Raw genomic sequence first — 16,003 nt, forward strand, 5'->3', positions numbered from 1 at the left:
TTTTATAACTATTATTAGTACACAATTTGTTATGAGGCTGCCATCAATTTCAGCTTAATAGTTCACGATGACGGTCTCCTGCATTCATTAATTACTGATTTTTTTAATTAAAATTCATGCTCACATCACTATTTTGCATTCATTATGTACTATGACTGTATTGTATATTATGGATCATTTTGTATATAGCATATGTAAACACATTTGATATTATGTATTGTATTATTTTGAATGCAGTAATTAAGACAAACAAACAATTTGAGATCAAACCACGGGGGGGCCACTTACATTGACGAGTGGATACCATGCGCGACCAAAAAAACACGTAAAAAGGATGTCTTTTTCAAGATAGGGCACGTTACGTACGTAACGTGATAAGGGTGTCAAAAACACAAAAATAATGAAAAAAGGGTATCTATTTCGCTAGGATTGCTACGTGTTTAGGGTCAAATTTGCGGAGATGATAAAACAAAATTAAAATGTTTTATAAAGGATGTCCTTTTTGCCCCAACACTACGTGTTTAGAGTCTGATTTGCGCGAGGTGTGGAAGCTGGGGCCGTACTACACCAAATGGTGTGTAAAGGTAAAACCGACGACCGACGGACCCGCTGTACTTGTTTAGGGGTTCATTTCAATTGCCAAGAGTATCGTTTTGTTTCCAATACTTGTTAAGGGTAGGGTTTCATACGTCAATACTTGTTAAGGGGTGCATTTTCAGAATATGGAAAGTACGTGTTTAGGGTGCTTTTCGAGACCCCATGGTCGCGCACGGTATCCACTCGTCAATGGAAGTGGCCCCCCCGGGGATCAAACTCAGTTTGAGTTTGCTTTGAGTCTATGACAATTCTTCATATAATTTAAAGTCAGAACCCAACATAAACAAAATGTCTCACCTTCTTCTTGCCTTTGCCTTTCTTCTTCTTCTTTTTACTGAGTCCTGAACCGAGTTTCATGATTTCTCCGAACGTGTCTCCGTTCATCCGATGAGTTACCGAGACTTTGACGCCATCCAGCCCGGCTTCTTTTCTCGCTCTGAGTCCCTCCATGATCTCTCTCCCCCCTAAATCACCAATGAGATTGTCGTCCAAGTCCAGCTCTTGAAGGCAAGAGGAATTTTCAACTAGCCTGCAGAGGAGGAAGGGGGAGGGGTCAATAAAAAAAAAACTTACTTATCAATTCTGATATAATGAGCCTTCATTGTTCTTTAATTATGACGTCGGGGCTAGGTATGTTGGGAATCCAACCCAAATAAAAACTTGTTTTTATAAGAAAAAGAAAAATCAGACAAGTTTATAGGTGAAAGATTGAACAATATTGGACAAACAACAAGAAAGTAATGAATTTCTAAAAGTTGTAAATATTGGTAATCACTATACCCATGGAGACTTCAAATTGGCTGCATAGGGGATGTCATAGTGATGTAAGGCAAGGACTACTCTTCCATGTACTCCCAATACATATTATGGCTAAAATGTCATTTTTCCCAAAAGTTTTATTTCAAATTATATTTTTCTTTCATGAGGACATAAAACAATATACTACCTGGGTTATATTTAGATTACTGCCCCAGGGGAATGGGTACTTAGGAGAAAACCACAAATCCCTGATAATAAAGTACATGGCCTATGGGAAAGTTGTCCTTGCCCCTGGTCATAATTTACTTACCCAGTTGCCAATTTGAAATCTACATACTATTAGTGATCTCAATTTTGAAGCAGCTATAACTTTCTTATTGCTTGTCCGATTTCTTTCAAACTTTCACCATTTTGTTTAATTTATTTTTTTCCTTCCCAACACAACATTTTATGGCCAAGGCTGGATTCCCCTTTAATCCCCAAGGCGCAGCTCTGGATGGATTAGGCAGTTTTGAGGGACCAACAACTGTGCAAAAAAGATGTCAACACTCTACCTGTTTGAAGTCTGCATGAGCTGTTTACACATTTACATAATAATAATAATAATAATAGCAGGATTTATATAGCGCTTTTTGCCTGAGGATACAAAGCGCTTGCTATTATTACCGGGGCTTTAGCTCGAGCTACCATCACCGGTGCTCAGTGCATGCAACAAATTAATTCTGCCAGGTACCCATTTACCTCAACTGGGTCGAACGCAGCACAATGTGGATAAATTTCTCGCTGAAGGAAAACACGCCATGGCTAGGATTCAAACCCACTACCCTCTGTTTGAAATGCAAAAGTCAGAACCACTAGACCACGACGCGCCCACACATGTGTGTATAAGCAGTCATACATGCTGTGCACAGATGGGAACACGTACTGCGCATTATTTGGCTCAGACTTTCTGATGTAACAATTTTGCTTTAATTTAGCTAGATAAAGTGAAAATGTTTCGATGTGAGCATGAGGGTGATTCCATAAGTGTCATCTTAGGACATTTTGACAACAATTTATACTTTTGTAGCTGGATGCTTGAGCAACAAAGCTTTCTTTTTTGTCAATGATAAAGTTAAAGCAGGTAGTGATGTGAAAAAGTGATAACCAACAAAAAATGTTCAAGTACGGGTGAATTAAAGGTGAAAATTGTGTGTGTCGTACAAGACTCAGAAATGTCTCATACAACGTAACATTTTCACCCCTAATTCATCAATGGAAAACATATTTTTGTTGGTTGTCATTTTTTACACGACTTCCCAGTACATGTAGTACTTTGATATCATCACAAAACAAATTGAAGTTCGTCATTTGTTTGGACTGCAGGTTGAAATGTGTTGTGAAAATGGCTGATTTTTCTAGCATGGAATCGCACATGAGCATTTTTATTAGCCAGGTACAATACTCGGTTATCATTTACTTAACTATTGCCCTGAATTGAAAACCAGTCAAGGACAATAAGTCACGTCAAATGGTAGTATATCAGAACTGGGTTTAGAATATTGTCCACTTCCAGTCCATCCTCAGTCAAATTTTGGGAAGGAAAATGGTGAAACTTACAAAAATTACATCAAGTCAATTTCCAATTTACTGCAACTCATCCTGTACATGCATAAACAAATTTCCCAAGTCCTAAAAAACAACCCTAAAAGCACAGGAAAATTCCTTAAAATGACAAGGTTATGGATAATAATTTGATTTGATGGGAAAGTAGAGGTTATCTCTGATTTTTGGCCAGTATACTGTACACGTTTCTCGTGGACCCAAGAATCGAAATATTGTCATTTCTTGTTGAGATACAGTAAATGGAAAACAAAAAAACAACAACAAATAATTTCCAAGAATCCCAAGTAAAATGACAAAAAAGAGTCCTATTACAAGCTTCAATAGGAAAAATATGAAGGTAATCAAGATTTTGTGATCCTTATCAGTTTCGTAAATGATTTATTATTTTGTTTTTAGCTAGAATACATGCTTTCACCACTCAATACATATTAAACAAGTCTGACTAATGCAAAAAGTATTTTGCATCTTGATTTACAATGTATATAATTCAGAATTATATTCTATATCTGACATGTGAATGACATAGGCCATGGGGGGTTAATTTTTACTAAAAACAAGTTAAACGTAGGTGACAAGCCTGGCAGGTGATTCTCCAAAGCAGCTCTGAAATAGAATTATTATCCATGATTTTGATAAGCCGCCCTAGGGCGCTCAAAGCAATCAAGGAATACTTCGCCAACGTTTTTTCTTTTCTCTCCCTTGAGAGAGTGATTGCTATTTAAGGAAAAAATAAAATCCTAGGAGCAAGGTAGATTGTGTGAAAGCAGAAAAATCAAAGAATAAGATCAGCAAAAGTTTGAGTAAAATTCGACATAAAATAAGGAAGTTTTGAGGATTTGAATGTTGAGATCACTGATTCTTTGGAGATCCTTTCATTGACAATGCAAAGAAGATATGTGATGTCACACATGTACATGTATGTACACCCCCCCCCCCCCTTCTTGGACAATGAAAACAATCCCTCTAAAATCTCTTTTTTTAAAGGTCAAGTCCACCCCAGAAAATTGTTGATTTGAATCGATTTGAATGTTTATACATACATGTAGGAGAATTTTTGCATTTCAAGCTTCCCTAGAACCCTTGTTACCTGTGAAACATCAATGCAATATTTCTTTTTTGTGAGATTAACAGAGGTATTGTATATGTACTTTGGTAATTAGAGCAAAATTAGCACTCAGGAAAAAAAAAAAAAAACCTTATTTTTCAGCTGATGTATTTCAAACCCCTAATTGCCCCTAACAGTCCAGCAAACTTCTGCTGTCCACTGACATAAGGAAGCAACTGTGTGGAATGAGTTTCTTTCAATGAGGAAAATGTGTCATTGTTTAATGTGGAAATATCACTTGCTTTTGAAACTTCTATATTTCAGAAATGGGGGGCTATGTGACTCAAATTCCTATAGCATCGCCTAGATTTCAGTAAATATCCCAAATCAAGAAAAAAGCAAATTTTGAAAAACAACAGAGTTGCCTCCTTTTGTCAATGGACAGCAGACACCCACATTAAAAGACATGGAACCCACACCTGAGACTCACTCAAGCTGTAATTGGAATTGCTTAAGGCGCGGCAGTTTTACGAGGACCGTCCAATCGTTCCTCGCTTAAACAATAGTGAGAATAGACTGATCCTGGGTGTATAATTATAATATCATTTTGGTAAAATAAGAAAAATATAAGGACAGGAAGGGAGAAGGAGGTTAAATACTTAAATAGGCTACTGTGGAAGTGGAATAATAACATAATTTTTACCTCTTTTGTTATTATTATCCATCCCCCTTGTATGTATGCTGGTGATTACTAATGCTGTGTGTATATTTTTCATTTGATTTTCATATGTATTTTACCTTGTTTTACTGGGAGCTACATCTCACAAGTTCTTATGAATTTTTTAGTAGTTTCTGTTTTTCTCTTATACATGTAACTTTCATTCTTGTACATATTGTATATATTTTTTTATATTGGTGAGAAAATGCATAAATTGAACTAAAAATAAATTGAACTAAATCAACGCAACACAGCAGTATACAGTATTTGTATTTATTTTGCATCTGAAGAAAAACTCTGCTGATTGCAAAAATCAAGTTATCAATGGATTAACCCTCAATCTCCTGGGGTATTTTGATTCTTGTCAATCCCGGGGGGGGGGGCCATTATGGCCCCCCCTTAAGATCTCGGCCGCCGATTGCGCGAACGACGCAAAAATTTGCACACTGGTAGTGTGCAATGTAAACTACAAGGCTGTATGGTAAAATATTCCAAAATAATGAGATTTTATTTTATATGAATTAATTATGCTAATTTATGCATAAATCATACTTTTTGCTATAATTCACTAAATAAAGCTCCTAGAATGCTAATTTTTGGTAAAAAAATTCTTTGTAGCAATCTTAACAATCGCAATTAAAAAAACTTCAGTTCGGAAATCAATTTCTTATGTATTTTATTGTTTTATGAATTTCTTATGTATTTTACTTTTTGTTTTTTATTGTTTTTTCAATGGAAATCATTCCAGACTTAGTTCTGATCATAAACAAGGCAAAATTAATTCAGTTTAATCAGTAAAAGTAGAAATAATGATACATTTATGAATTTTGGCTAAATACATGTACACAATTTGCATTGGATTTGTACATGAAATCACGTTTATGAGCAATTTTGGGTCTGACATGCACTTACATAATGTTGCGTAATGTCGTAACCGTGTACCCGGGCGTCACAAATTTGGTCTCAAAATTTGCGCGAGACTTGAAAGTAAAAAGTCAGTGAGCGGCGAGGTCAAAAAAATTTGCGCAGCAGATATATCGCGAAAATTGTCAAGGGGGGGGGCCATTATGGCCCCCCCCCCCCGGGAGAATTAGGGTTAAACTACATGCTATTCAGTGAAACTTATACAACTCCCAAGAATGTTCTGTAAGCTGATTGGTCCAAAATCGGATCACATGATATTCAGCGAATTGCACTATGGCATCCAAAATGCACTATCCTGCACTCTGACGTCAGAAAGCAGGATTAGTGCGAGGTCTGGAATTATCTAGAATTTAGATCAAATATAGCACTCGGGGCAACTCAGTTACATGGGGGAGGGGGGGGGGTGTATGAAACAAACAATCTTGTGCATAGAGGACTTAAATAATGAACTCTGTGCTCGTCTTGCCAAACGGATATACTGCACTCAGTCCTGCAGACCTCGGTGCGGTACATCCATAGGCTCTTCTCGCACATTGTTCATTATTTGGCTCTGCATGCACGCACTTATGTGCTTTATTTGTATACTGTATATAAAGACTGGCCAAGAGAGACAAGAAAGGTCTTTATAAGCAGATGGTCTTTATGAACGGGTTACTGTCACACATGTTTCAAAAGGGACCAAACTTGAAATGGAAATAAATTTTGTAGTCTATAATGATATTTAATAAATACAACTAAGTCAGGGTGATGTAATGGTATATTCAAACTCTAGGTAGACAATATCTGTGTAATATCTGTAAGTGCTTTACATTGTTATTACAATTAATATTACATCAATTCTAAATCAATTATTATTATTACTATAGCACGATAGCTCAGTCGGTAGAGCGGGGGTTTTGGATTCCGGTGACCCAGGTTCGATTCCCACTTGGTGCGCTAGTGCCCTGTGGTAAAGCATTCATCCTCATTACCGGGTCTGTCGGAGAGGACCTTAAGCCGTCGGTCCTCTGGTTGGTTGCTTACTTACAAGCATTCATGCTTTCTTAGCAATCAGGTAAAAAAATCACCACCATTACCCGGTCATCGAATCCTGGCATGCCCGCACACAATGTATGCACTTTCTCCACTCCCTGGGGAGCATTCCAACAAGAGTTCCAAGACTCAATTGCTGAGCATACCACATAGGCTTTTGTATCGTAACAGGTACCTATTCAACACCTGGGTGGAGAGTGGCAAAGTGTGGATTGACGCCTTGCCAAAGGATTCAAACACACAATCCTCTGATAACAAGGAGACAGTCAGGTCAGAACTACTACACCACTTCATTACACGCTCTTCTTTATCGATGGTTGCTAAAGCAGGCTTGACTGTATTAATAGAATACAATACTCACGTTCTAAACAATCTCATTGCTATGATAGGTGCGTAGGTCGATCCTTTCCCATACATGTCTATGCCATTGTCTGCCAAGTGTAGCTTGTATATCAGAGGACCTTTCGGGGGAGGGCCTGGGGGCTCTTTCGATTTCTTCTTCTTCTTTCCTACAAGAGAAAAACATATATGCTTGATATTGAAAAGGGCTACACCACAATGAAGGGCTAAATATTTAACTGAGTATGGTATCTGCAAATTAAATGTAATTTGAGCTAAGACAGCACTTTGAGAAACAATGAGATAATATGTAATTTGATAGACAAGTAGAGTTTTACTACAAAACATGTCACATTCTAGCAACACTGGCAATTTGAAATGTCATGGAAAGTTAATTGAGACTATTTAAAACGTTCATAACTTTCTCATTTAGTAATCAACTTTGATGGAACTTTTTTTTGTATATAAATTGCTTCTATCTGTCATCTCTTTTAATTAAAATTGATCACCCCCCGGTTTCATTCTCCTTTGGTGTTTGGTGATACGTCAATTGGTAATATACAAACCTCAACAATATCAATCAACATTTTACTTTTACCTCAGTGAGTGGTCGCTTGCCAATATATGTCTCCTGGTATTGTTTTTATTGTTGGGATTTTGCTTAGTTCTACTGACTCAATTTCAACTGTTCAAACTTGGAAAAAAAAATCCAATGCAATCTAATACATCAACAGAGTAAAAAAAAAAAAGGGTAGGAAAAAAATGTCACTATCTACTTTGTTGATTACATCCGGGAAAACAATTACCTGGGGCTTGGGGCGATTTCACCCTTGATATACCCAAAAGAGTCCTGGAAAATATCAAAGGGCCCCTGAAAATACCCATTCCCTGCAAACTCAGAGTTTACCCAATGTTGTAGAATTAGACACTAGTTTGCAAAAAGCCCCCCAGAATAAAAAAAAAAAAAAAATTACATGATGTACATGGGTATGAACGAGTCGTTATCAGATCAATCTTGTTTACCAGAGATCTCCATTGAATGACAGCATCTTACAAGGATAAATCATGCCAGAAAAGAAAACTTACCCTTTTTCTTCTTCTTCTTTCCACCTTTAGAACTCTTGGCTGATGAAGGTTTTGACTCGGGGTCATCGAAGGCTGTCTTCACCCGACTCCTTTCCTTTTCTGTCAAAATGGAAAGGGGTGAAAATTATCAATTTCTCATCAATTGAAGGCATTCTCTTTGATCTATTGATCCAAGATGTGACAAGTTGAGAGAGAATTGCAATGTTATGGGTAAGGGCATTAGTGTAGTTTAATAGGAGTGGGAGCTAGGCCTGGGGCGAATACCCTTATTGCCGATGGAACTTCTCCCAGTTACAATAAGTCTTTGATGCATAATTTACCAACCCTCAAGAAATTTATGATCCTCATCATCTAATCTCTTACAAATTCCAGTTGCTAAGAAATCATGTGGGGAACGGGCCTTTGCTCATGCAGGGCCTAACCTGTGGAATTCTCTTCCACAGAGTTTGAAAACCAAGTCTTCAGTGACCACCTTCAAGGGCAACCTGAAAACATACCTGTTTAAGAGTGCTTTTTGATAGACATTGACTTGGTGTTCAGACATGTAATACATGTAAATAGTTATTCTTGTTCTGCTCTGAAGCGCCTGGAGCATCTAATCAAGATGGAAAGTGCGCTATACAAATCTTATGTATTATCATTATTATTATTTGATTGTTCGCCAGGGTAAACACAGGAATAGTTAAAACAATCAAGATACCTGGATTATCAGAAATAAAAAAATTGACCTATTCACATGATGACATACCAGTGGTCACATATAATGAGCAAGCCGATTTAATTGAGTATCCATCTACAGCGCCTACACTGTATGACATGCACATCAACACAGGTGAATGATGAATGGTCACCGACCATCATCGTTTGTCTTGAAAGAATTTACAAAATTTTAACATAAATTTCAATTGTCATCTTGCACCTTGATGTCAAATATCAAAGATTATAGCCATGTACTTTTGATAATTGAATATATCAAATCAATAATCACCCGGTGAACATTCAATTAGTGTAACAAAAAGTATTCAGTTGTCAATTGTTGGTAATCTGATTAAATGTGTTGTTTGAGTTTTACTCCCAGGTCCAGGGGGGGGGGGCAAGATGACTTGAATGTGATATCATTTTTCATTAATTGAATAATACAAGTGGTACTATGGGGCAACACGACCCAGATATCTTTTTTTCACAGTATTTTTCTCCTTATTCCCCCCCCCCTGTTTTTCACTACTAGAAAAATCATGGGGTGCCACATTTGCATAAAGAAAAGAAAGCGCATATCTGTTTTGAGAAATCAAGTGAAACCTCAAAGGGTCAGAACTTTCTTGCATGTAATTTACATCAAAATTTGATGAAATGTTCAGCGTTATGCTGTTTTATTTTTTATCACCTTTTTATTGTCTACTCTTTTTCTGACCTCCATCTCCCCCCCCCCCACTCCTTGCTTACCAGCCAGTAAAGCTAAAGCTTCTTCATCAGCTTTCTTGATAGCTTCCTGTGCTCGTTGGTAGCTCTCTGCCTCGGCGTGGTCCACTGCTAGTCTTATCAATTCAGACACCCCTTCGGCTTCCAGGTTATTCCCATTAAGGTACACCTCCCTGGGGTGGGGCGAGAAAAATTACAAATTTAATCAAGTGACATGCCCCTGGTTAGATAAGTTCATAAGGCACAACAAAATAAGCTTAGGGGTGTTACAAAAAAAAATGCAATCAATTGCAAAATATAATTGCAACTTTACAATTGATGGACCAATTTGTCCCAAAGTCAAATACTTCTCTTCATCGATGTTCATATATTCCAAGGACGGCTCGGCTGTGGAATTAACTCCCCTCCAACACATTCCCTTTAGCTCCCAACATGGGCATATTTAAGAATAGTGTTAATTCATATTTAATTAGCTTGATGTAAAACCTTGCACTTTTGATTTTATTATGGTTTTTACTTGGCAGTCATGGGCCACTTTTCATCATTTTATGATGGTAACATCAGGCCCACCACAGAACAAACTAAAAAAAAACAAATATATCTAATCTGTTTATAATCCTTGTTTACTCCTTGTTGCTAGAAGCAAATCAGCAATCACTTGCTAATTAATTGCAATACTTATGATTGATTTTTATACCTAAATTGACCTGTAATTGATAGCAAGTTTCTTGCAACACCCCGTTAATTACAAGGTCATTTGGATACCTTGAGAAAACTTTCTTTATTCCTTTATTCCACAATCGCAAAAATTTACCTATTTTTGGTTAGCTTTTGATTGTCACACCTTCATCGTAGCTGGCAATGTTGCTGAAGCAGCACGACGAAGCATTAGAACTGGATATTTGGAGGAGAGAGCATATTTTCCTAAGCCTCTAATAATCATATTCCACATACATCCAATCCTAAGACTTCAATCCTAATACTCCAGCAACGATGCGAGCTACAATGAAGGTCTGATGAAGCTTGCAGCCTCACAAGCGAAAGCTGACCCCTAGAATAGGTACAATTTTGTGATTGTGGAAAGAAGAAGTTTTCAGTTTTAAATAATAAGGGATCACAAGACTTCAAACAAATTAGACCTTTCTACAAACCGGTGCTTATGAGATTATCATTTCTATTTTACTATCTCTGGTCAGCTACAAGACCTCACAAAAGATCATTTAGGAGATTAATACTACAAATCTGATTTATTTCTAAAATCGCATGGCGGCATATGATCGCAGTGAGATGCAGCTTCAGAGTGAATAGGCATGAGTGGTATGATACAAGATTTCACAAACAAAGAAAGATGCTCTTTTAAACAAGGAGTATACAAAATCGTGTATTTTTGCAAAAAGAGAAATGTTTACAATTTGTTTTATACATCACCTTGAAAGTTGATGAAAGTTTATATGTGAAGGATACTTGATTTTTTCCAATGATCATCCATGAAAATGCAAAAAAGAATTATTGAAAGCAAAGAGCAATATCCAGGGGATCAGACCAAGCTAGTGATGATCCAGGCATGCATCATATCTGCAGCAGTGCGTATTTATCAAGTAGGCCCTCCGCATATTGCCCCTGCATGTCTTTACTAACAGGTAGTGCAAAGAATTGCATTGTATTGTGACATCACATAACTATGCAATAGTACATTTTGGATGGCATGTGTGCAATGGGATAAATATTGCACATTCAGCCTCCCATTTGAACATGAATAACAAGCAAAGTAGGCATACAGTATGAACTCACCTGATGGCTGTTGTTGAGACCACCTGACCCAGGGCTGTTCCACTCTGCACTCCAAGGTCACAGTAGCATAAACTAAGACTGATCATGGTCTCATTCTTCATTAAGCCTTTACATATTCCAATGCAGCCGCTATCACCAATCCTAGAAAGGCAGAAAGAGAAAAAAAATGTTTAAAAAGTCCAAATGAAATTGAAAGTTTATAGCTTATAGTATACAATTACAACTGTTCCTTCTTTTGTTTTTTCAATTAGGTGAGAGTCCACTGAATGTATATTGTTGCTCACAGATTCATAATGTAACATTTCTAATGGAATTGAAATCAATTCAAACTGAAATTTGAAACTTGAACACTGAAAGACCAATAAACCTGGAAATCTATGACATATTTTTTTGAAATGCAGTGAACTGTTTAAAAGATTCATGCAAAATCCAACAAGGTCAGCAATTAGCAAAAAATTAAGCTACAATCAAGGAGAATTCATAATTGTGACAAAAATTCATGTCTGGAATGTTGTAGAGTAACATCAATTAAGAGAAATAGTCCTTGTATTGAAAATGGAGTTCGATATGATTGAAGACAAGTAAAATGGAGGCAGGTAATGCTAATCATGGTATACTGTTTTTTGTGAATGGTTACTATGATGACAAAGGTGGTGAAGATGATCATGATTATCATAGTGACAGTGATGATGGAGATGATGATGATGATAAAGATGATGGTGGTAATGATGATGATGATAATGGTAATGATGATGCCAAATATAAAGATGATAATGATGATGACAACAATGATGATGATCATCATCATCACCGCTAGTTATTCTCAAGTCACTTCACAAAGTTCAATGAATGTTTGACCTACTCATTATAGTCCAGGGAGAGAGTGGTGATATTGGTTAACCCTGCACAATTCCTGAGTAGTCTTTCAGCTGCATAGGATTCTATACTACAGTCGACGAGCTCTAACCTTGAGATGGGATAGGGGCCTTTCTCCATCATTAAAGCCTGCAATGACAATCATTGAGACAGAAAATCAGTTTAAAAATCCTGTGACAGAGGTGCAATTTGAAAGTAACTTCTGAACATTTCCATGGCAGAGAATGAATCAGTAAAGAGGCCTTTTGGTACACCATGTACTCTTTTGTGGGCATGATTTTGGTCCTGAAAAGGACTACATAAACTTGACATTTATAATATCATATTTATTCCTCAAATAATATACATCTAACAAATATGTGGCACATTTTAATTCTCCTAATTAAAGTAATTATTATTTTCTTTCTTTAAGTACATAGAGTGGATTGTGAACATTTAGGGGTATACATGTAAATACATTACTTTACATTTATATCAATGATTTACAGATGCAAGAGTTCTAGAGAAAGACCACAATAGATGTCATTCCATAATCCTGACTGCGAAAGGGGGTAAAAATGGATAAAGTCAGAAGTGAAGCTCGGGAGTGAGGGGGCACATGTCCTGGGCACCACTTCCACTAGGCACAAGAGATGAAGAAGTGGAATGCCACTGGCAGTATCGCATGCATTACGCAATTTAATGGAGCAACTATGCTGACAAGATTTTGAAAACTTTGGATTTTGGGTTAATGATATCTCGGTCATGAAAGCTGCACCTATATCTCGCTTCTGCTACACTACCAAGGCAAAGATGAAGGGGAGATGTTGATAAACAACAAACAAACAAAATAAGGGTAAAACATGCAAGATAGAAAAATTGTCAAAATCAGTTTAGGCAAGACAGATAATTATCTTTTCCTTCAGTACGGTACTCACAAGATTGGCAACATCTGCATGCTTCAGAGGGATGTCCCATACATGAAGTTCTTTGATGTACTTGAATCTTTCGGCTCTGATGGCTAAAATAAGCGGGTCAAGCTGGACATTTGTCAAGTCTGGGTCCTCAAAGTCTGGTATTGGCTCCAAAATGAACTGTATGAAGAGCAGAAGATCTATCGAAGTTAGTCATCCTACCAAAGCCACCCACTATATGTACAAAGGCTTTGATAATGCAGCTTCAAAATGTGAGGATTAGCAATTAGAACATTTGCAAAATTCCAGTGGGAATGAAACCACTCTGACTACTGGCAAGTTATTTATTAAGGTGACTCAATGGTCTACATGTACATTCAAAGTTCTCCCTCTGAGTTGTGCTACACATTATAAAAATAATCATTCTAATTTGCGTTTCCTTTCATTCTTCATGCAACAAAAATGTCAATCTATAATTCATTTGTCTTCATAACTGCCAAATAATAATAACTGGTTCAATGAATTACTGCGCAGAACCAGTATCACATCACAAAATGAACCCAAAAGATAATGCTTCTCTTGAGTAATCATTGTGCAAGTGGATTGGGACTTGTAAGTCCCTATCCACTAGCACACTAATGATTAACAAAGAGTTGCACAATGCACTACATAATCACGCAAGGGGGGCTGGCGCCTTGTCTTAATGGGATATCAATATTACCTTGACTGAAAGTCTGTTGTCCTCATAGCAATCTTTGAGGAACTTCTTCAGACCAGGACAGACAGCAGAGTTCTTGGTTTGACACTGGGCCATGTAGACCCTCTGGAGTCTCTTGACAACATCAGCAGGATTCTCCAGCATCCCCTTTGGCTTCTTGCTCTTCTTCTTCTTTCCTTTCCCCTTCCCTTTTCCTTTTTTCTTCCCCGGCATGGTTTGGAGTCTTAATCTGCTAGTAAGGGTTTTATATTCAATGCAGCAGAATGGAGGGTCCCTTAAATTTTGAAATTATCTGAAGAAGGAAATGTTTTAAAAATGCATTAAATTGGAACAATATATGGATATATATATATATATATATATATTCATCACAGAGCGCTAATGAATTATTAAAAAAAAATTTTTAGCTTTCATACGTGTACAGTAAGCCCTATGGTAGAGATATTACAATAATCTATTGATCATTATCTGCTATCAAAACTAATCTATACCTAAACATACCATAAACAGGTGAAAAAATCAAATAGGGACAATTCTTAAGATAAGAGTTTAGAGTAATGTAACTTGGTCAGAATGTTCCTTGACATTGACCAACTTCTTCATAAAAAAAATCAAAATGTTCCATTCTGTCATACAGGATTGAGCTAATTTAGGAAGAATTTGAGATGTTTGTCCCTTCTAAAATTGTTAATTTCTAAATCAAGAATGCCACCACAGTAAATACAGTAGAACTGCAGTATTTTGAGGGATGAAAAAAGAAATATTTTAGGTATAAAAAAAGGACCATTTTAAACTTTATCCAATAGACATACATGTGTATAAAATTATCTTTGGGAAAAAGTGTAATTTTCATTAAACCTTGCATTATTATCCACAAAATAAAAATTTTGATCAAAATGCAACTAGAAAATCAGTAAAAAAAATTACCTACAAATTTTAGACTGAAGGGAACACTCCAGACTGTTTCATGGATATAACCAGTATGATCACTACTGGAAATGATGTAGGATCGGGTCATACACTTTTGGAAGTTTTTATCAGCCCCTGTCCCTTTTGGGTCAAAAATTTATTTTTTGGATGTTTCACAGATGCAGTTTAACTTTAATTTGACTGCATTATTTTCATTCAAAACAATACAATACTAAGAAAAGGGGAACCATTGGCATCTCTGCTACATGTAATCCAGTGAATTGAAGGAAGGGGGGAAAATCACATCCATAAGTATTGTTTGTAATTGGTATCCAAAAAACATACCTGTGACTTAGTTCTAACATTATATTTTGTTGAAAAAAAAACATTTAAAAGAGGGAAGAATCATTTTAAGTGTCTTCCATGATTAAAAAGCATGAACTTAAAAGTGAGCTTATATTTATTCAAAATGTGGTCCCCCATGTATGACTTGATAAGTGATTTTCTTGCACAAGTCAGTAAATAATTAATTATAAATAATAATCACCCTTCTGACAATTTATTTTGCTAAAAGTAAAAAACTTTCATGTCCATGGAATCGCATAATCTTGACATATTTTACTTTATCAGCAACTTCTTCACCATCATTTTTCTAATCATCAGGATCATCATCACAATCATAATTAAATCCCAAACGTACACGTACTACTTTCCATGATCAAATGAATCGCTGAGTACGTAATGTATCAATTTCGTCCACTCAAAAGTTTGGAACTGTTAACGAACATATCACAGAAAAATGAATATGTGGGACCGAGGTAAATTGAGCTTGATAATAATCCTTCAGTTTAACATGTTAAATTCATATCGAAAAGAATGTCGTATAAAGATTTTGACTTATAAATACTTCATGAAATTAATACATGATATACTCACTCAATGATTGAGTTCGGCCAATTCTACTGAAGGCTGTAAGCAAAATTTGTCCCAAAATCCAAACTAAAAAGCGAAATTGTTTATTTTGTCGTCAATGCGACCCGATATACCGTAGGTGGCGCTAGACCAACAACCTTGCTCATCCAAGATTACCTCTCCCAACGATATTGAATGGGTTTACAGAATTTTCTTTTTTTAATTTATTCATCTTTGGAAATATATGCCACTTATTCAAGGACTGCGGAACCATGGGAACAGGGGTACTTGCCCCCTCCCCCCCCCCCAAAAAAAGCAAAATTTTCCAAAATGGAAAATGCCCTAAATTGAATGTGCAGTTTTTCAAAATGAAATACACT

The 16,003-nt window shown here is 36.5% G+C and overlaps 1 protein-coding gene across 1 annotated transcript; it reads right to left on the bottom strand.

Moving 5' to 3' along the window:
- Positions 1-864: 864 nt before the first annotated feature.
- LOC129278584 (uncharacterized) lies at positions 865-15,760 on the bottom strand. The gene is made up of 9 exons (XM_054914726.2): positions 15,648-15,760; positions 13,806-14,094; positions 13,109-13,264; positions 12,178-12,320; positions 11,316-11,456; positions 9,549-9,697; positions 8,106-8,204; positions 7,042-7,189; positions 865-1,126 (listed from the first exon to the last, which is right to left on the bottom strand). Exons 2-9 carry the CDS (start codon positions 14,013-14,015, stop codon positions 865-867), a joined length of 1,308 nt encoding a protein of 435 aa, XP_054770701.2. The 5' UTR covers positions 14,016-14,094; positions 15,648-15,760.
- Positions 15,761-16,003: the final 243 nt, after the last annotated feature.

This window comes from Lytechinus pictus, chromosome 16 (genome assembly GCF_037042905.1).
Source record: "Lytechinus pictus isolate F3 Inbred chromosome 16, Lp3.0, whole genome shotgun sequence".
Classification (NCBI taxonomy): Eukaryota; Metazoa; Echinodermata; class Echinoidea; order Temnopleuroida; family Toxopneustidae; genus Lytechinus; species Lytechinus pictus.